Below are 20502 nucleotides of genomic sequence, written 5' to 3'. Positions count from 1 at the left end.
GGTGAGCATTGTTCAACGCGTATCGGTCACGTAACGCGATGGAAACAACGGCTAAGTAAATTACTCGTTTCGCGTGGTGGTCACGGTAGATGTCGCCATGGAGGCCGGGGTGGTCACCGTGGTAGCCGTCACCGCGGCCGACGGTTTCGTTCCAGGTTTCGCCGCGAAACTGTTCCTGGGAAGCTTGTCCCTCTTACAGTAGGTGGTGGTGTCGATCGGTCCGGGACCGTTGTTCCGTTGTCCCGCGGACGGGAGCTCGATGTGGTTCGGATTGTCGAAGCATGTCGCCAGGTCGCTCGAGTCATCCTCGGCTTCGTTGGCGAGCGGGTTGCTGGTCACACGTACCTAGAACGAGAACGCGCGACCTGATGAGTCGTCCGGTAGATGTCGCTACCGTTCACGGACCGCGGTGATACGTTGGATTCGACGCGTGCTTGATTGTAGCACGGATCGGATGGACCGGTGGACTGGACCGACGAGGGATTAACTAAGGTAACGGTGATACGAAGTCGTAGACTCGATCTTTTGGCGATTGAACGACGATGAAAGTTTGACGAGGTGAGTCGAATTGGAAAGAATATTCTCGTTGGTGTTCTCCTTATCGAAAACGATTGATTTCAGGTCCGGATATTGCAGAACGCTGTGAACGATATCGGTTTAAGGACAAACTATGGCCATCTAGCGGCCACGTTCGCGAATTAACCCTTCCACTCGAGAAGCGATCCTCGATCGCCGCTACTTTATTCGGTGTACTTTCTCCGATTCGGAGAACCATCGTGGTTGGGAATTGAAATTAAAATTCAATTACAACTTTCTTGTACGGTGTAAACATATGTATATGAAACGTTGAAACGAAAATGTTCCGTTTTAAATTGATCACACGATTCGGAGGATTTCATCGAGGTGAGGGTTTCTGGTAGCAGAAAAGCTTCGAGTGCAAAGGGTTAAACTCGTTTTTGGCGAACGAACCATCGACGAATATCGGAAGAAGAATCTTTGTCGAAGTTCCAGTCGCGATATCGACTTTCTCGATGTAAGAAATATTTTGAACGTGGATACCCCAGAACCACCTAGCGGTCGATAGTACGAACTAAAAGCTATCCTCGCTACGTGCGATCTGCCCGTATTTGCTTTATCGCACACAGTCGGACACACGCTTCCCATTTGTTACATGGGGGGGAGCGGTGGGGTTAATCCGTTCTTTCTTTTTCGTTGGCAAATAGACGACATTAAATATTTGTAAAATCGATACGAACCGTTATTAATCGCCGATGGTTCCGATTCGTGTCATTTTCGTTCGTTGAACGCGACGAATATCCGGCCGGAACGAGTCGCGTGGCGTGCGCGATAAAATAGGGCCGAGCGACGTATTACCGACCGATGTCGTTGTAAATCTTAGGAACGAACGAAACGACATTAATGGAAGGAAATTTATCGCCGCGATCGATACGGATGTGTTTTATTATTCGAAACAGACGACAGGGAGCGCCCCTTGTGCATTACGAACGAGGGGTATATACACGACGAGTTGTGTATTTCGATGGTGAGAGCGCGCGTAAGAGAAAACTATACTACAGGATGATTCTCTCGTACGTGGACTACAAAGGAGTGCCACCTTGTTCTGTACATCTTATCTTCTGTATATTCTGTCTCCCTCTTACAAGTATAGTCGTCTCTGTGGTAGTACTCGTCGCAGTGAACTAACCGTTGATACGACACCTCTACATCAACGAATCACCTAAATACAAGATCATCACCACGGAGTTTCACGACGAAATGGCACTTTTCAAGTACTCGCATCGTAACCAATCGTTGGTACACAGCGACATCTCTACATCAACGGATCAATATACCTAACTATAGAAATATCAACACGGTGTTTCACGTCAAAGTGGCGGCACTTCAGAAATACTTGTCATGATAACTGTTGACACACAGCGACATCTCTACATCAACGAATCACTATATCCAAATATGGGACTATCGACACGGTGTTTCACGACAAAGTGACGCCACTTCTGAAGTACTTGTCGTCGTGACCAACCGTTGACACACAGCGACATCTCTACACGAACGGACCACTATACCACTATATGAGACTATTATTACGATCTTTCACGACCAAGTGGCGGCACTTCTAAAGTACTTATCGCAACCAACCGTTGACACAGAGCGACACCTCTACATCAACGAATCACTATACCCAAATATGGGATTACCATCATGGGGTTTTTCGACGATACTCCTTTAAATTCTACTAACGAGGGAATCATCTTATAGGTGAACGATATTCCTACCTGTTGAGGTCCGCAAGCGGCTCTCTCGAGTGTGGCCCGTCCCAGCCAGACCCAATCGTGAGCGTTCGTGGTGGACTCTCTGGGTGGTCGTCTTCCGGACGCCAGCTGGTTGGCCGCTGCCCTTGCCCTCGCTGCACCGGAGAGAACCGGAAGCGCAGATCCTGCCAGCGGCGAGTCAGGGGGCTGGGGCTTGAACTTGCTGGCGTAGACCACGCAGGAGACGACAAAGACGACGATGGCGAAACAGAAGGCCGCCAGGAGGACGTACATCCCGATCTCGAGTGGACTCATGCGCGCTCCACCGTGATGCCGTATCCCGACGCCGCCCATTCCTCCTGAAGACATGCCATTAGCTATAGCCGTGCGGTGATGCCGTGCCTGCACCGAAGGCTCGTGCCCGTTCTCGTCTTTCAGCGGTAGCCCTTTGCAAAGAAAACAAAGAGACAGAAACAGAGAGGAGAAGAGTGAGAAACAATGAGATTGAATGGAGCACGGGGGCTACCGATGCTGCTGCAAATCCTCTGCCGCGACCAGCTGGCTGGCGGAAAGCGAGACGAAAGGCCCGGCCCATCATGCACAGGGAAACGTTCATCACCGACGAGTCGAGGATCAGGGGAGCTCTGGGACCAACCTGCACCTCCGATTAGTTTTCACCGTTTACGTTTTCGATCTTTGACAACGTCATCGGTTATACCCACCTCGTAAGGGATCTACCCGTTACGATCATACCTTTCTGTAGAGGACGTGTATTCTACCCTCTCATAAAGGGTTTTATGTTACTATTCTACCCTCTTTAAGTTTAACACATGCCTTACGATTCAATCCTCTTGTAGAGGACACACGAGTTGAAATTCTACCTTCTCGTAGAGGACGCACGCGTTACGATTCTACCCTATTGCACAAGGCATCCGCAGTTACGATTCTACCCTCTTGTAGAGGACACACGAGTTGAAATTCTACCCTCCCGTAGAAAACACACGCGTTAGGATTCCCCACTCTCGTAAAGGACGCGTTACCATCTGCTCGATGCGACCGTTCGTACCACGCTGCCAAGAAACGACTGAATCGTAGGACAGGTCGTTACACGGCTAGCCAAACGCTCGTACCCCGTGTCGATACGAGCGTTGTTGTAATCGTGAGACTCGTAATGCGTACGATCTCCTCGTTATCACCGCCTCCAAGATCCAGTGTAACGGAACAGCCGGTGTACCGGGAGGCACTGTTCAAGGCACGGTCAAAATATTTGGTCATTACCGAAGCAATCCATGTTAATTCCTTGTTAATCCTCGGACCGTTAGTTTCATCGGGGACGACCAAACAATTGCGGGATAAGCGGTCCAGTAACTAAGAGCCGTTACGCGCTGTCGAGTGAGTCGCTAACGACCAAAATTGGCCACTCGAAACTCTTTGGAGGTTTAATCGCCTTTCGAGATTAGTTCCGAACGAAATTTTTCTCCGTTGCAGCTCGTTTTTACGTTCAGCGCGAAAACGAAGACGAATTTCGACTCTGCACTTCGTACGTGCACGATGCATCCAACAGTGAAAAAGTTTCAAGATTGTTTTCGTCCGCGCGCTAATCAAAGCGAATGCCCAGAACGTCGACGATGTTCATTTTTACCGAATCCCGACATTCGTTACTTTACTCGCCGACATTTTGAAGAACTACCGGAAAGAATCTGATCTTCAAGCCGGTTTAAGTACCACAGCTTTCGTCTTTCACGTTCACCCTGGACGAATCACATCAAAGCTCAAATGCGTAAATGTTGCACTAGGTGTACAAATTAATCCACGGTCCCTGAATTAATTTAATCGCAGTACTTGTTTAAACCGAATCTCTTTTCCCTTGCTACGTTACGTTATTAAAGTCTACGCGTACGGCTAATTTTAAAACGGTAGAACTCAATCTTATAACCGACATACTCTTAAAAAACAGTGGTAAGTACAATGATCTAGTAATAGTATATTAGACACTGTATTCTTCTGAGACTAAGAATCATTGATTTGGAAAGTTTTTTACCTGGTTTATTCACCAGACCTAGTTCCTTTAGACTTTCATTAATTTTGATATGCGACTTCGAAATCCTAGAAGTAATTAATAAAAGTATTGTTGATTTCTTAATCGACTCAAAATCGTTGTATTCTTTTCAAGGGCTAGGAGCTAGATTAAAAATATTGACAGTTCGAAGACGGTGCAACTTTTGCGAGCACTGCCGTAAGTTCGAACACTCTGTAAGTACTTCGAAGAAAAAGCAGTGCTCCCAAGTAGGTTCCGACTCCGTCCCGGTGAAAACGGAACTTTTAACGAGTACGTCGGAAAGTTTACGTGTGCCGCAGCAGTTCTCGAAACAAACGATTATTACGCGCGTGTGCAACTGGCGGAAGGTTCCGCGGAGCATCGAGCAACTTGCAAAGGCATCTTCGAATCTTGGAGATTCCCAGAACCGATTCACTCTCGAATCCGGGGTTCGAGAACAGTTAACGCGGACTTCTACACTTATGCAAGCGCAACGGATGCAAAATTATTTCTCACGAGTGGCGTTCGAACCCCCGAAGCGAGCTGCGAGTGTTGGAATTGACTCGGATTCGCGAGTACATATTGGACTTGATCTCGTCGCTACTCTTGGGTCAATTTTACCGCTGAAGTTGGACGCAATTCTATCGGGGGTAAGGACCCGGGGATAAGCGTACACAGTGGCGTTCTCGAAAACGAAAGCAGAGCGAGAGGCAAACGGAAACAGGGTTCTATTTACCGATGAGAATGTCGCGCATATCCGGCGCCATTTCTCCTCTGCTGGTTTTCCTTTCCCTGTGGTGATGAGAGCCTACCGTTCCGCCTCCGTCGTTCTGCACGAATTCGGGACGATTCGGGAGCTCGCTCGAGGCAAAGTCCACCTCGACGTTGGCCGATGCACTGGCCAGTGCTGACGCAGTGGCCCTTTGAGAACCTTTACCGGACCTCTTGCCGCCCAGACGACAGGCATCTGCCAGCTGAAGATTCACTCGTAACAAATCGCCACGGCCCTCGCCAACCGCGATCACACGGGGATGATGGGATGCTACCATCGGCGCGAAGGCTACCACCTCTGGGTCCAAGCTCTCCACCAACAAGTGGTAATCGGTGACGGCGATCTCTCTCAGTGGTGTTCTCGTTCCGTCCGAGAACTCGACGTCTATGTCCAGAAGGCCTTCCTGTGTACCGATAAAAATATTCGTGTTAAAATGGAGTTCAAACGTTACGAGTGCAGACTTCTTTCGAGAGGCTACAGTTGTAGGATACAAAATGGAGCCTACGATTAAACCTAGGACTTCTGAGATTTCGACTGGTTCCAGTTTTAGATTGTTAGGGTGACCCAGAAGGTAAGTGGATAACTTCACCAGTATGTTTGAATGAAGTATTCGTGTTGAAATGGAGTTTAAACGTTAAAAGTGCACACTTCTTTCAAGTGGCTATGGTCGTAGGATTCAAAATGGAGTCCACGATTAACCCTAGATCTTGACTGGTCCCATTGTTAGATTGTACAGGGTGAACCAGATTTAAAACAATCTACAAAACGTAATATAAAAAACAATTCGGTTTTCTTCTGAGATACTCTATACAAGACTTATTTTAACGATCAGTTTCTGTTGCTGAATGTTATTGTAGCTACTTTATTGTGAAATTGTTATATTATATAAAACGTTAAAATACAGAAGAAAAGTGTTGTAATATATTGGGTCGAGTCATAAATAATTTTTATCGTAGATAGCTTAATCTTTTAGAAACCTTAGGTGTCGTATTTTGGATGATTTTTTATCCGAACGTAGACAATAATAATGTGATAAGGGAATGCGAAATTAGTTCGTAAAATTTCATTCGGGAGATACAACTCTCAGAGATGAAGCTGAACATTTATTGGACATTAAATGGAAAGCAGTTTACAAACGATTAACAAGTGCAGCAGTACGTGGAAAATTTGTTTACATACAGGAAATCGACAAATTACTAAATAAATGGGAAAAGATGGTCAATAACGAGAGGGAATATGTAATAAACTAATATAAATATCAAGATAGGAAATTTTCAATAGGAAATACAAAAGAAAGAAAACGAAAGTTATGACTCGATAAAGGTAAAAATAAGTTTCGAATCAATTTGATCGTTTTTGTTACGTTTATCGGAAAAACTTTCTATTCTTCTACTCCTTTTACCTCTGCTATTGTATACCGGCAAGGAAAATATAGAAATAATTAAATTTTAGATGATATCAATCTTCTTCCACAAATACAAATTCGTCCGATTTAAATCGGCTGAATTTAATTTCAAGAGGAGTCTCTAACGACTCCAGGAGTCAACCTCAGCGAACCTCGTGCCCGGGTTAATGACGCGTTTAATCAAAAATACGTGCACCGTGTCGAGTCAGAAACGTACCATTTAAATTATTTCCTACACTTTCGACGATTCGGGGTAAACGCTCGAAACATAATTTGATCACGGTAAAACAAAGAAACCTCGTAAAAAAGGAAACTCTATTTGAAACTTTCCCGAGACACTTCAAACTCCCGAACTTATTCTTTCTCTTTAATTTACCGAGGCATCGCAAAAAGCACCATGTGTCTCGATAACGAAAAATTCTTCAACGGAGGGTTCGTTTCCGCGAAAAGAGAACATTCCTCGTATAATTTAACCAAAGACAAAGACTCCCTACAACGTCGTGTCAAGTTTCTCGAGAGAAAAAAATTTCAAGTGACCCTAACCCAGATCCGGTAAGTAGCCTCGGTGTACCCGAGGAACAAATTCGCTCGATTCCTCGACACTCGAGCGTGCTACCGTTTCTTCACCCCCCCCCCCCCTGTGCTGTTTCTACGACCTCGTCGCGATTCTTTCACCGAGTATACCGGTCGTGATTCGTAGCCCGTCCCCGTGACGTTGCTAGTGACGCGCAAGCTGCGTTACCGAACGCCGAGTTGCAAAGCAGTTGTGCAACTCACCTGATACTTGGCGGTCAATCTCCTGGTGACCGAGGTTTCCGCGACGTAACCGTTCTCTATGGCGGTGTCCGGACTGATGATGAGTTGGAGACCGGATACGACCCTCACTGAAAGCCTGTTGACAGCCACACGATCGTTCCCAACGCGCACCTCCTTCGCACCGATCACCCTACCGGTTATCGGCGAGAGGACCTGCACTTCGGTTCTCCCCACTCCACGACCTTGTACGATCCTTCCTTGCAACAGGTTCGCTATTCTCGGGTCAGAGACACGGAGCATACCCATCACCAGATCGGTGACGCGTAGCCAGGTTCGACGGTTCACGAAATAGGAGACCCTTCCAGAGTCGTGATCGGTGGCTAGGAATCTAGCGTGCACCTCGACCGGGCTTTGCTGGAATCGGAGTCTACAGTTCGTCGAGGGTCCCCTCTCGATGGAATTGATCGCATCCCAACCGTGATCGTTCCCACGGAATCTCTCCTCCTGTTCGTCCTCTTCGAGGATCACATCCGCGTCCTCGACGTCTATCGAGGTGTCGTCCACCGAATCTTCCAATTCGGCCGCGCTCCTCTTTTTCGTTTTCGTTGTGGATTCGTTCGTTCGAGAACCGGTGGTGTTCAGGCTGCGTTTGCTCTTGGCGCCTACAGCGTGCTCCTCAGGTACCTTCCAGCCCTTGATCTGATTCAACCTGGTGTCCCCGACGGTGACCTCTAACGGAAATTCCGGCATCCAGACCGTAAACTTGGCCAGACCTGTGTAGGTACCGTACTTGACCAGGACCGATGCGTTGCTGGAGCCACGGATCTCTGTACCATCAACGTACACGCTGCTGCACGAGGAAGACACCTGCAACGTGGACCAATCTCGTCAGACGAGGCTTACCGTCGGTGAGCGAAACCTGGTATCACGGTTGTCGAGGCTTTTGGGTGTGTCAGCGGGGGGGAAAGCGATTTGTCCGGGCAGTGCCGGCCCTAGCGATCATGGGACCCGTTGTTCCTATTCTAATGTAATTGAAAGGTTTACAAGTCTCTATTACGTGCAGGGTGCTTTGGAAACGTTGTTGATACAGTTTCGAAATTAAATTTACCACAAAAGTGACGTAGTTCAGAATGTACGTTACAAAAGAATTGGATACCTCCAAATGTTAGTTTGACTTTTTTTTTTATCAATAGATACTCGATAATTGTAACTATACAAAGAAAAAAGAAAGCAAAAGTATTCTTTTGGCTATGGTTCTCCAGATACTGTTATTTAATATTGTACAAGAGTATCTTATTTTTTATTTTTAACATGGATTCCTATGGATTTTTTACTCTGATACGATAAAGATAATATGCATATCGTATAACCAAATATATAATATATATCAAACTTCAATTATTGGGTTATTCGAAAAGTCATTTCGTTTTTTTTTTTGGTGAAAACGAAACACGATTTTTTTAGAGCGTATAAACATTTTATTAAATTAGATATTTTCCATTTTGGAGAACGACATGACTTTCCGAGCAACCCAATATTTATATCTCTAAAATTATCGTGCATCTACATTCAACGTCCTGCACATCTCAACAGAGGCCTACACTGTACCGGTTTGAGAAAACACATTAAAATCAGAGGGGTACAAGTTGAACCCTTCCCTTATAAGCAAAAATTGCTCGACGTTGTCCACGTTCGCCTTACACAAGGCAGTACATTCCCCTTAATCCAGGAGTCATCTTTCCAGCTCCCAGCTACATTGCTCATACCCGGAAGCCTCGTGAGAACGTTCAAATCCAAAATCCCACGCGTTTGTACGCTTCTCGAATCACTTATTTCTACGTGCAGTTACCTACCGAAAAAACCTTATGACCCTTAGGTACGTCACGTGTACGAATAATTGGTGGACATAAGAGAACGAACGTAATATGAAAATTTGGAAATATTAAATTTTATCGTATCGACATTACGAGACGATGCATTATAAATTACAAAATGAAATTAACACTCTTTAATACTTTACGTCATAATGGAAATTGAAATCGTGTTTGCGAGAAGGATTTTACCAAGATGTTACAAATTTAAATTTTCTTTTCGTCAAAGTACCCGCTTTGTGTAAAACGATGGCTCGAACTAATAGGGGCATTCTGTCTTAATTAATTTTTGTAATATTTCTAGACCAAGCTCGTTTAAAGTTTCCTACGAATATTCTCCGAAAGTTCTTTCACTCTAGATACATTTATCTTGAAAATTTAATTACGCGTACAATTTCACTTATTCTACATTTATTTATAATTAAACGAAACCATTTAATTTCTTTATACAAAAATTACATAATCTCGAGGGATTAGTTTCTCTGCACAAGGGCCGCGTAGAACTCGTACAAAGGCGAGGTGTATTTTCTTTTTCTCTCAGAATCGTGTAATGTTTCACGTATCGACGAGTGCAGCTCGTTATTTCCTATAAAATATTACTAATCTATTTGTGAACGTGTACCAAACTTAGCTCAGCTTTCGGACAAAGTGTGATGACATAGGAAACAGTTGTGTTTATTTATACCGCCCGGAAATCCTCGTCAAAGTCAACAATTACTTTCTGTTATTTCGGGACAGTAGGAATCTATGTTGCTATCACTTCGAAATGTTCAAATTCGATTATCTTTCGTTGTAACAATTTCTCGACACGAATTGGTTAATACTTTTCCGTAGGAGATAACGAATTGCGTACAATTGGTGTTGCAAAAATTGTAGAATTTTATTTAAGAAAACTCACGTACGATCTCTACGTGTTCTTGTACAGGAAAATTAATTACAGTGGATCGCGAATCCATTCAATTTTTACAGTAGATCCTTTTCCAAAACCATTCAATTTCTATCCGAGCCATTTTTTATACAGCTTTATTTAGTAATCTCCGGAAAACTGAAACGAAAGCCTGCCCCGAGTGTCGTGAACTAAAGGTCGAGTTTTCGCTCCAGGAATCGAGCCCCTTTCATTTCGAACCGAGATCGAGTCACCCACATACGAAGAGAGTGAACGGTGTACAACGAGAGCGAGTGAGACAGAGCAACAGCTAGCGAGTCTCGGATTACGTCCGCTCTACGTGTTCGAGATGAATCATCCTTTAATGAAAATTAAAATTTTTATATTTCTCCTCGTATTCTCGTACACTCATCGTTTCTGGAAAACATTCATTAACATATAATTAAAGGTACTCCAAATAATCCATCTATAAAAGTACAACCAGTAAATACACAAATTTGAATTTTTATTACTCGACCAAGTTCGATCCGCGTGTATTAAGCTACGTTTACATTATACAACGTAACGCGTTTTGTAGGAAAGTTGTAGAGATTTTTAAAGAAGAAACAAGAAAAATGTACATCGTGTTAAGGGACTTAGGCGACTTGTAAAAAGAAATGAATTTTAAATCTGTTTTCTGAAGTATTATAATTATCAAGTAATATAAAGAAATTGTTTTTGATCTCAGAAAGTATTTATCCAATTGACTTGAAATTTGTACACGTTACTCCTTACAGAGATATTTAAATTATAACGTATGATGTTTCATTTATTTTGAAAAATAACAAAATGGCGACTCTCCAAAGAACAACGATTTTATTTTACTGAGAGAATTTAACTTTAAATGGATGTAACATTTTTTAAGGAAGTGGAAAAAATTTTCGAGCATCGTGTTGAATAACAGTTTTCGCGTTATGTGATAAATTATATGGTATCTATCGAGTAACGGTAAAGCTCGAAGAAAGTTAGAGAACATAACACGGTTTTAAAGCGCTTGCTATCTTTCGTGTACAGGTGATTCTTGCAAAGTTGTTCTTACGAACTTGTTATAACGTGAAATACAACAAAGTTACCGAAATATTTGTTATATTATAAAACAATGTTTTGTTATATAGTATAAACCCAGCTTTATATTCTCGTGTGGGATCGTCGATTGCACGAGTTCAAGTTTCAGTTTCAGTTATCCGGGGAAAAATCGTTTCAGTTATCCGAAGAATACTGTGTATATGCATTGTAAATTTTACAATTGAATTTACATTTGTAAATTTAACTTTAAACGTTTCCTTTTTGAAATTATTTCGATTGCTTCTACAAAAACAATGTAAGGAAAACTATCATCAAAGATACTGCCTTGAAACTTCAGCAAGAAGTGAATTACAAATATTCAAATATCAAAACTAAGTGTTCGTTCAATTGGCAAAATAACTTCCACAACGTGTCTCAGTCGTGGAATGTCACCCAAGGGGTACTAAACGTCTTTTAAAAATGACAAGTACAGTTTTTTGTTTCTTGAGAGTTCCTAGCAGTACACTGGCATTTTTTTCCGAGAGGAAAACAGATTTTCTATGGAAAGAGCGCTAGTTAACGCGATTCGAAAGGACTTTTATCGTTTCGTGTACCGTCACGGTTATTCCGAGTTCTCTGTTAGCGAGTAACGAAGGGATTATATTCCTCTTGTATATTGCGAAGCTACAACGGTCGAAAAAGAATGAAAAAAAAATGAAAACGGGATAGTTTTCAAGTTATAATCGAATCGAATACACAAAGCACAGTGCAAATCCAAAATTAGCCATTTTCAAATAATCGCGAAACTGTGCACCGTGTGCCAAAATTAATGGTACATAATGGGGTCAGGATGAGTCTACGGACTCGAAATAAAACGAAAACGAAGAATAACGAAAATGCAACAAGGACTTCGTTCTCGAGAAGAATGCATTTGAAAATCTAACGACTGCAGTGCTAGTTTTATTAGACAATGATCTTAAAATGTTTCTTTTCACAGATTAGCTTCGTTTTCAAGCTCTACGTATTGCCCAAATTTTTTAATATTTTGTTGTATACTCGTGCTCATAATGCTCTTCAGTGTCAGACTGTAATGCTATAAAATGCATTTCTCTCGAAAACGAAGTCTTCAATGGAATATCGTTATTCCATATCTTCGTCTTATCTCGAACCATAGTACTATGTATATATTTATTTTTAAATTCTGAAAGGTTTAAAATAGTCGTAAGATATTGTTACGAGCATACCGATACAATTTTTAAAAGCCAAAGTATCCTTTCAACAAAATTCTCAATTCCATTCTCGTTCAAACTTCCACAAACGTTACTTTCAGTGTTCGTAATCATTTGATCACTCACCATACTACATGTATCTTTTTAAATCATAAAAGCTTGAAAATAGTCGTAAGATATTGTTACGAGCATACCGATACAATTTCTAAAAGCCAAAGTATCCTTTCAACAAAATTCTCAATTCCATTCTCGTTCAAACTTCCAACAAACGGTACCATTCAAAGTGTTGGTAATAATTCGATCGGCCATTGTACATCGAACGTTGAATGTGGCTCCAACGCTACGAGCGCGTGTAAACTCTCCGTGAGCGTATAAGAACGTAACGTTCACGTGTACCTGGTTTAAGTTCGACGAGTCTCCTACCGTATCGCGAACGCGTCGAAAAGTTTCCACGACGGAAGCCTATGTACATACCTTAAGCACGCTCTCGTCCTCGGAGTGACAGGAGGATTGCAGCGTGACGTCGGCTACGGTCCCCGCCTGGCTCACGATGAAGACCTTCATCCCCTGGGACACTTGCCGGCCCGTCAGCACCGCGGTGTTCATCACCTCCCAGTTCTGCGACGACGAACAGCAACAAACGTGCACGATTAAAGCGTCGCCTTTGTTGCGACGCGGTCGTCGCGGGGCTCGTTAAAACGCTCCGAAACTCCATTTAGGAAAAGTCGCCTCCATCTCTACCTATTCCCCACCCCCACCCCCTCTTCGTTGGCTCGATTTAGAGGCGCGATCGTTTCGGCGGGAATACCCGCGGCTGGCTTTGTTTGCTCCCGAGGGGCACACGCTGTCGGAAAAGTTTCGCGAATGGCCGCGGACTCGAAGCTCGAGGAAAGGCTTTTAAAGGGTCTCCGCCAGGCCTGCTGGAATCGGTCGGCTGTTTCATAGCATCGCGTGTACACACGTGCAAACATACGTACACGTACGTACACACACGGATATAGATTGCTAAGGTGCACGCGTACGAGGTATAGAAGTTATTCCACGCGCGCGCTCACCTCGTACAGTTTGCGTATGTATGTCTGTGTGTAGGTACGTGTGTGTACGTGCACCTTGCAACGAACAGACCGGGTGGAAAAGGGGACCAGGCGGCAGGACGAGGGACGAGCGCGAGTCCGGTGCACGAAGCCATTTCCAAGTTGGCTTCCGTACAGTCTGCCCTTTGGAAGGAACATCAAACGACTCGGATATTGCAGCGAGGGAATTTAAATCTCTGACCCCGAGAGCCGCTCTCTATCCATCCACCCATACCCCGCACCGTCACCCTGTGTACGTGTCGCGACGGCCACACCTATACAACCAACCCTCGGGGCTCTCACGGCTCGACGACGACGACGAGCGTCCGAACTCGCGTTCTTAACGCAGCGAAAAAGGAGCCGCGTCTAGTGCCCGGTTCGAGTGGGCTGTACCCAGAATTTTTCCTCCTATCCGCATCGAATATTCCCTACGTGATTTCGGACCGTAACCGTAGCCGTGCGAGATCTACACGTTGCTCGTAACAGGCGAACCGACACGAGGAGTAGGAGTGGTCGTCCACTTGCATTGCTTCTGACGCGACGGTTACTCCTTTACGTTGTCAGTAGCGGTTGCAGTTGGCCAGTTGCACTACGGGGAGTTGGTAAGTCGACGCGCGGGACGTCACAGGGGCAAGAAGAGTTTCAGTAGCCTGATTTAATAGCTTGAGTAACGGTAGCTTAGTTTCCCCAGAGACAGCTGCGAGTGGATCGATCGAATAACCACGATTAATTAACAAACAATATACGATAGACTCTCGATTACTCGATGTAATAGGGACGGTGGGATTCTTTCCTCGGGACGATTGACAGTATAAATATATACTTTGGCATAATGTGTACTTTTTTAAGGTACAGTACCTATCTTATTTAACGTACATTAAATAACAAATCTCACGAATATCCGTCTAGTTGAATTTTGAATAGATAGGTGAACAGGAGAATGACAATTCGTTAATGTTTTCGAACGCTATTCAGTTACTGCAACAGTGATACAATTCGAAAGGTTGTGATTTACGATTTACAATTATAAAGTTGTATCTTTCGAACTGTATCGCTATTGCAGCAAATGAACTTTTTGTTCTACAATTAAATGGTCGAGTAATCGAACAATGGAACCGAGGAATGGTTACACTTTGTATCTAATGTCGCGCTTGTTACACTTTATATCCAGTGTTAATGCAATATACACTACCCCATTCCTTGCACACGCGATTCCGTTTATTTTTCTCGTTACGTTGGTCGCGTGTTCCTCGATGTGAAAAGTGGGGACCAAGGGTAGCGATTGGTACGTTCTTTCTACCTCTGTCTCGTCCCGTGTGTAATATAACCAATGTTATAGAGTATAAATCCAGCGGCGTACATCGAGGACGAAGTATCCCATCGGAGAGATTTTTCGCAAAGATTTCATCCGCGGATCGAGGATCCTGCCTAAGGGGGCGGCGAGTTCGCGTAACCCCCTATCCGATTTCGAAAAGTTCGAAGATACCTCACAGGCATCGCCCCAACTCGGCCATTCGAGATGGAAACGAAGATTTAGGTCGCTCCAACGACGACGAAAATAATCAAGGTGGATGAGTTGTGTGCGGTGCACTCTTCTCTATAGACGCGAGCGGACTGGTTTTGGCGATCTCGCGGCGGAGGAGAGATCTAGGACTCGAAGATCAACAGCGACCGTAGCTATGAATACCTCTTTTCTTGCGCTGTGCATTCCGCCGCCCCATCGAGGCCCAGTTATTTCAATGGATGGCGCAATCGTTCCGATTCTTTTTTTCTTCTATCGCGGGGGCAGACAAAAAAGAAAACGAAAAATCGGCCACTCTCTCCTCCGTTAACCTCGAACCACGTCACGAGATTTCGCGAGAGAGAGAGAGAGAGCGAATTTTGTCGAGGTTGTTCATTCGGTGACATAGCTGGATCGTGGCATTGTATAGAGTGGTGAGAAAAGAGGGTTTAAGATTTTGAGAGTTTATAGTGTTCGTCAGGAGGAATAAAAATCACAGTGTCCAAGATTTTAAGGGATGGTAGTATTCATCGAGAAGAATACAACATTTTTATTCAACATGGAACCCAAGATTTAAAGGGATAATATTACTTATCAAGAAGAGTAAAAAATGTCTAATCAATATAGAGTTTAAGACTTTAAGGACTCATAGTACTCATCGAGAAGAATAAACAATGTTTAATCAACACAAAGTTCAAGATTTAAAGGGATAATAGTACTCATAAAAAAAAATAAAAAATGTCTATTCAACATAGAGTCCAAAACTCGAAGGACATTGATCCTACGATCAATCCTTCCAACGTAAAATTAACTTTTGTCAGTTACAAACATTCGATTCCTCGCAACAAATTGAATAGATACAGAGGAATCTCGAGAACATTTTTCGTCGACAAAAAAATGATGTCACGAGCGATCCAATGTGCTTTACACGCGCAAAAACTTTCATTAAAATCAGACTTACGGATTAGGGGAATTCCCTCATAATAGAACGTACGAATACTTTCGTGAGTCACTGTATGTACGCGTACTTCAACTGCAAGTACCGACGCACCCCTCTTTCAGCTCGTGTTTATATTTATATAATTAATGTCAGTGCTGCTACGTGCTCACCGTCGATCTCTATCACTAGCCCCCTTTTAATTCGAACTACTCGAGAATACGTAGTCCTTTGTTTAAAGGACGTTTGAGGATGCAATGGCAACACATCTGCCGCGAATTCCTCGCACAGAACGTTTTACGAATCGTCGTCGTAGTCGTCGTCGTCTCGAGGGACGCGTAATTGCAAGAACAGAGGGAAATCTTCACGAAAGTGTCTCTCTTAAATCTGAAATAAAATACACGTACAGTGGAGTTGTCAAAGGTATGATAAATTAAAAAAACACACCTCTCACGCGTTACAAGGATTGCATAAACAATTCACCTCGAAAAGGACAATTACGTATGCAACGATCGACGTTTCGTATACGTTGTTTCGTTAACGAGATTAATTTTAAAATGTCAAATTATCCCTGTTTGTGAAATTGTCCCAATCGAATACGAAACAAAAGGGACTACCGATACGGATCGACAAATAATAGCAACAAGAAAAAGTAGATTGCACGTGTTTATAAATACAAGTACGAGTAGAAACAAAGGCTGTTCGACTCGAAATTTATACTTGGCAACGAATTTTCAAAGTTTCATCAAAAATAAAAGTGTAAAGCTTTGACGAGTCTTTTTCACGAGGGATCAGTCCATGTCTGGTTGTACCACGCACGATTGCAGAGACACCTCGTATAATGCATGGAATTCACCCTCGATTTTTCTTTATCGTCGACTTCTGCACAGGCAATACCTTCTTTTTCTTCTACGTCAAGCGGAAACGCTATTAAAGTCATTTCTTCGATATTAAACTCTGATATACTCCCTTTTGTGGAATGGAATTACTACGTTCACAACGTATCCAGATGTTCCAGAAACTGTATTTTTACGAACCAGTGCAATTTTTATGGCTATTAATGCAGCCTCTTTCTACGATAAAAGATATCGCAATACACCGAACCGGATGCTCCACTTCTATTATAAAGTTTCCTTACTTATTATAAACTTAACAACACACGAGTTCCTTGCATTCGGGACATTCTTTATCCGAATACCCCGAGAACACAATTGAGCGTAAGAACGCATTAAGGTTAATTACGATTAAATCGTCTACCATAAAAGTCGTATGGAGCACCACAGTGTGAATCTTTCATCCATCACAGCTTTGTTTATTTTCCTCTGGCTCTTTTGTTCGACTTTGTTTCATTTTGCGCGGTATCTTCCAGGTTAAAAAGCAGCTTTCAACTTTGTGTCTCGTCCATGTGCTCGATTACTTTGAAACTACAATTTTCATCTTTCTGAAATTTTTCCCAGAATCGAAAAGAGTGATCTACATACCATCCTTCTAGAAAAGTCCTAATGACTGACCTGCGTCAGATTTGAGAAAGGAAGAAGTAGAAAGGGTAGATTTTAATTACAAAATTTTAGCTTCGTGTATTTAACAGTTTTCGAGATAATAATAAAAATTTTTCCCTGCAATAAATTGACTTTTGTCTATGTGGACATTATTAATGCGATTATCTTCATTGTAGAAGTCGCAGCCATTGTTTGTTGTTGAGTATCGAATAGCCTATAGCCTATATATTGAACCATAGTTTCTTCAGGATATTCTACTTAAAAAATCTCCGCATTACGTCATTGTAAATAATTTTCGATCGCCGAAACATCTTGTAATCAATACCAATTTTTACGAAATGTGTTGAATTAGTTTTTCTCTCGTGACAAAAAAAATTACGCGATCACCCTATAGATACGAAAGCCTGTATTATTACTGTGCAGTCAGCTGCCGAACAACTGACGACGAAACTGATGCAGAGAATGTCAGTTGCACTGGTGTTGCCTGCGTAACGTACGTATAAACTGAATACCATATACTGTACGGAATTCTATTATTATTTCGGAAACTATTATCTTAAATATTCAAAGTTAGAATTTTATATTTAGGACTCACTCTTCCTCCCCTTTCTCAAATTTTGTACCGATTGGCCAGTGGGGTTTCCAAAACGAAAATTTAATATATTTAAAACTTGCTTCTCCTCTTTCTTCTAAATTTTTGCGCCGATTGGTCACTCGGGCTTTTGAAATAAAAATTTTACATTTATTTCTCCTTCTCTTCCATACCCCAAATTTCGTGCCAATTGACCACTGGGGCTTTTAAGAAGAACATTCAAAGTTAAAATTGTATATTTAGATTTTACTCCCTCTCTTTCTTCCAAATTTGATGGCGATTGACTACTGGGGCTTTTCAAAAGAACATTCAAAGTGAAAATTGTATATTTAAAATTTAATACCCCTCTTTACTCCAAATTTGGTAGTGATTGCCCACTGGGACTTTTCGAAAGAACATACAAAATTAAAATTGTACATTTAACATTTATTCCACTTCCTCTCTTTCCTCAAATTTCGTGTCAATTGCCCACTGGTACTTTTGAGAAGAACATTCAAACTGAAAATTGTATATTTAGAATCTACTCCCTCTCTTTCCTCAAATTTGTTGCCAATTTACCACTCGAACTTTTCGAAAGAACATACAAAATTAAAATTGTACATTTAACATTTATTCCACTTCCCCTCTTTCCCAAATTTCGTGTCAATTGCCCACTGTATAATTTCGGAAGAACGTCCACCTTCTCTCCCACTAACGAAATCGAAATCGATCAGCGACCGAGGAAACGAATCTCTTTCTCCACCAACATCGACACCTCCACGTGTCTTCGAGCCTCGTTCGTTCGAAACGTTACTACCCGGTTTCTCGTATCGCTGGACCGCACGTGCGATCCTCGAGCCCCGGTTGAGACAAACATCGAACCCGAGGCAGCTGTTCGGTCATGGAGAGTCGAAGTTCCACGGAACTCCGCGAACTACTCCGCGGCCACGGCGCCTCTACGGGGTCGAGTTCGTCGGCTTCGAACCGGCGAAGTTTATCGGGGAAATCTCTGATCCACTTAGCGAGTTCGGTTCTCCGTCTCGCCGAGATTTAGCTATGCATTATCGGCGAGGGTGGGCTGGCTGCGCGCGTCAAAGGGCTCCAGGGGCCCCAAGTGGAATTCCCCGGCCGGTTTTCTTATCCTCGTGGTACTGGCTGGCTGAATATTTAGGCGCACCGGACGCCGAAATATTTTCTTCCCGTTGATTAAACGCTCCGAGACTCCTCTCGGTTAGGTTACCGGGAGAGCCCGGTGTCAATGTTGGCGCTAAGCTCGGACGAGAGGGTTTACGAGGAAAGCACGATTCCGGGTCTCCCTTTTAATTAAAAACTTCCTCACCCTTACCCCGAGACCCCTCGCTACGCGGTCCGCGCCGGCAATTAGAACGAGGATGATCAAGAAACGGGCGTCCAACGACTTCGTCGCGACGATACTTTCAAAGGATCGTGAACGCGAGCGAATTAATTAACCGATTAATCGATCCAGACGTTGCAACGAGACGGTACGGTAATTATTCGAAAGTTTGGCCTACTTACCAATTTCGATCACTCTTGGATATGTCGCAGAAGAGTAGATTCGGAAGAACTTCTTCTCTTTAAGTATATACGCGGAATGTTTCAGTTTTCGAGATATTCGCAGAACAGATAATCCAAGTCTGCTGTAAACCTGCATACAAGTTGTTCAACAAGCTTTGTCGTTCGTTGAAAGTAACGCGTTGAACAACTTATCATAGTCACAATTCAACGTAGCAATACCGATCAAATTTTGCGGATATCTCGGAAACTAAGACACTCCGCTTGTACGTACAAAGGGAAAAGTTCTTCCAAATTTGGTCCTTTGAAACATACTCAAGAATAAACGAAATCGCTGTGTAGGCCAAACTTCTAAATAATTATCCAAGATCCTTTTCGTCGCGATGCAAAGTATTCCACGGGTCCGAGCGAACGCCTCAATTTCGCGTCGTTTAACGAGCGGAAGGATCGATGGTGGGTGGAAACCGGAGAAACTAAGAACGGAATCAATTAACCCTGCTAGCTCTAAGCTTGGCAAAATCCCGGTCAAAGTAGTCGAGCGTCGAATAAATTTTCTCGAGGGTCGTATCACTGGCAGACCGACGATAAAAACTACAGGGACGATGGAACTTTATCTCCGGGACGAAACGAAAATCGCAACCCCGGTTGCACTCGGGAGCGTTAACTTAACGGGGCTGTCCCTTTTTGTAATACGAAGGAATCCCCGTGCACTCTATTATCGGCATCCGTGTGTTATACGTACAGGGCGAGTCGCGATGTAACGTTCACCCTCTTTTATTTCCAAAGAGACCAGATCGATCAATTTTATTTTTTGAACGCGTCGTTGATGTCACTCGGACGATCCTTCGGTCCTCGATAACAGTTACATTTTTTACACGTCTCTTTTTTTTATTCCTTCTCAATGGAGCTGCAACGTCAGTTTCGATTTCGTTTTTACGTCGCGTCGTCGTGCACGGTTTCTTTCGCGCATCGTTTATTATTTTACTCGTCATCGTAGGTAATACACAGACAGGGTAAATTGAAATAAAATTAAGGGTATTCGATAATAGAGAATTTTAGTAGGTTGTTCGGAAAGCCATTTCGTTTCTTTTTTTTTTTGGTGAAAATGAAGCAC

The 20502-nt window shown here is 43.2% G+C and overlaps 1 protein-coding gene across 4 annotated transcripts in view; it reads right to left on the bottom strand.

Annotated features, from left to right (window-relative positions):
• Dtn (transmembrane protein 132C dtn) overlaps positions 1 to 20502 on the bottom strand; it is a 259469-nt gene that overhangs the window by 2557 nt on the left and 236410 nt on the right. For 2 of the 4 annotated variants that reach the window (XM_076324339.1, XM_076324340.1), the window contains 5 exons: positions 12749 to 12892; positions 7266 to 8111; positions 5048 to 5486; positions 2298 to 2719; positions 65 to 345 (listed from right to left, as the gene is read on the bottom strand). In XM_076324339.1, the coding sequence (XP_076180454.1) occupies positions 65 to 345; positions 2298 to 2719; positions 5048 to 5486; positions 7266 to 8111; positions 12749 to 12892 (2132 nt within the window). The remainder of the gene's footprint in view (positions 1 to 64; positions 346 to 2297; positions 2720 to 5047; positions 5487 to 7265; positions 8112 to 12748; positions 12893 to 20502) is intronic. The other 2 variants (XM_076324341.1, XM_076324342.1) reach the window with 2 other exon arrangements.

The sequence above is a fragment of the Ptiloglossa arizonensis genome, chromosome 12 (genome assembly GCF_051014685.1).
Source record: "Ptiloglossa arizonensis isolate GNS036 chromosome 12, iyPtiAriz1_principal, whole genome shotgun sequence".
NCBI classification, from domain to species: Eukaryota; Metazoa; Arthropoda; class Insecta; order Hymenoptera; family Colletidae; genus Ptiloglossa; species Ptiloglossa arizonensis.
This window is presented reverse-complemented; position numbering and strand designations above follow the sequence as displayed.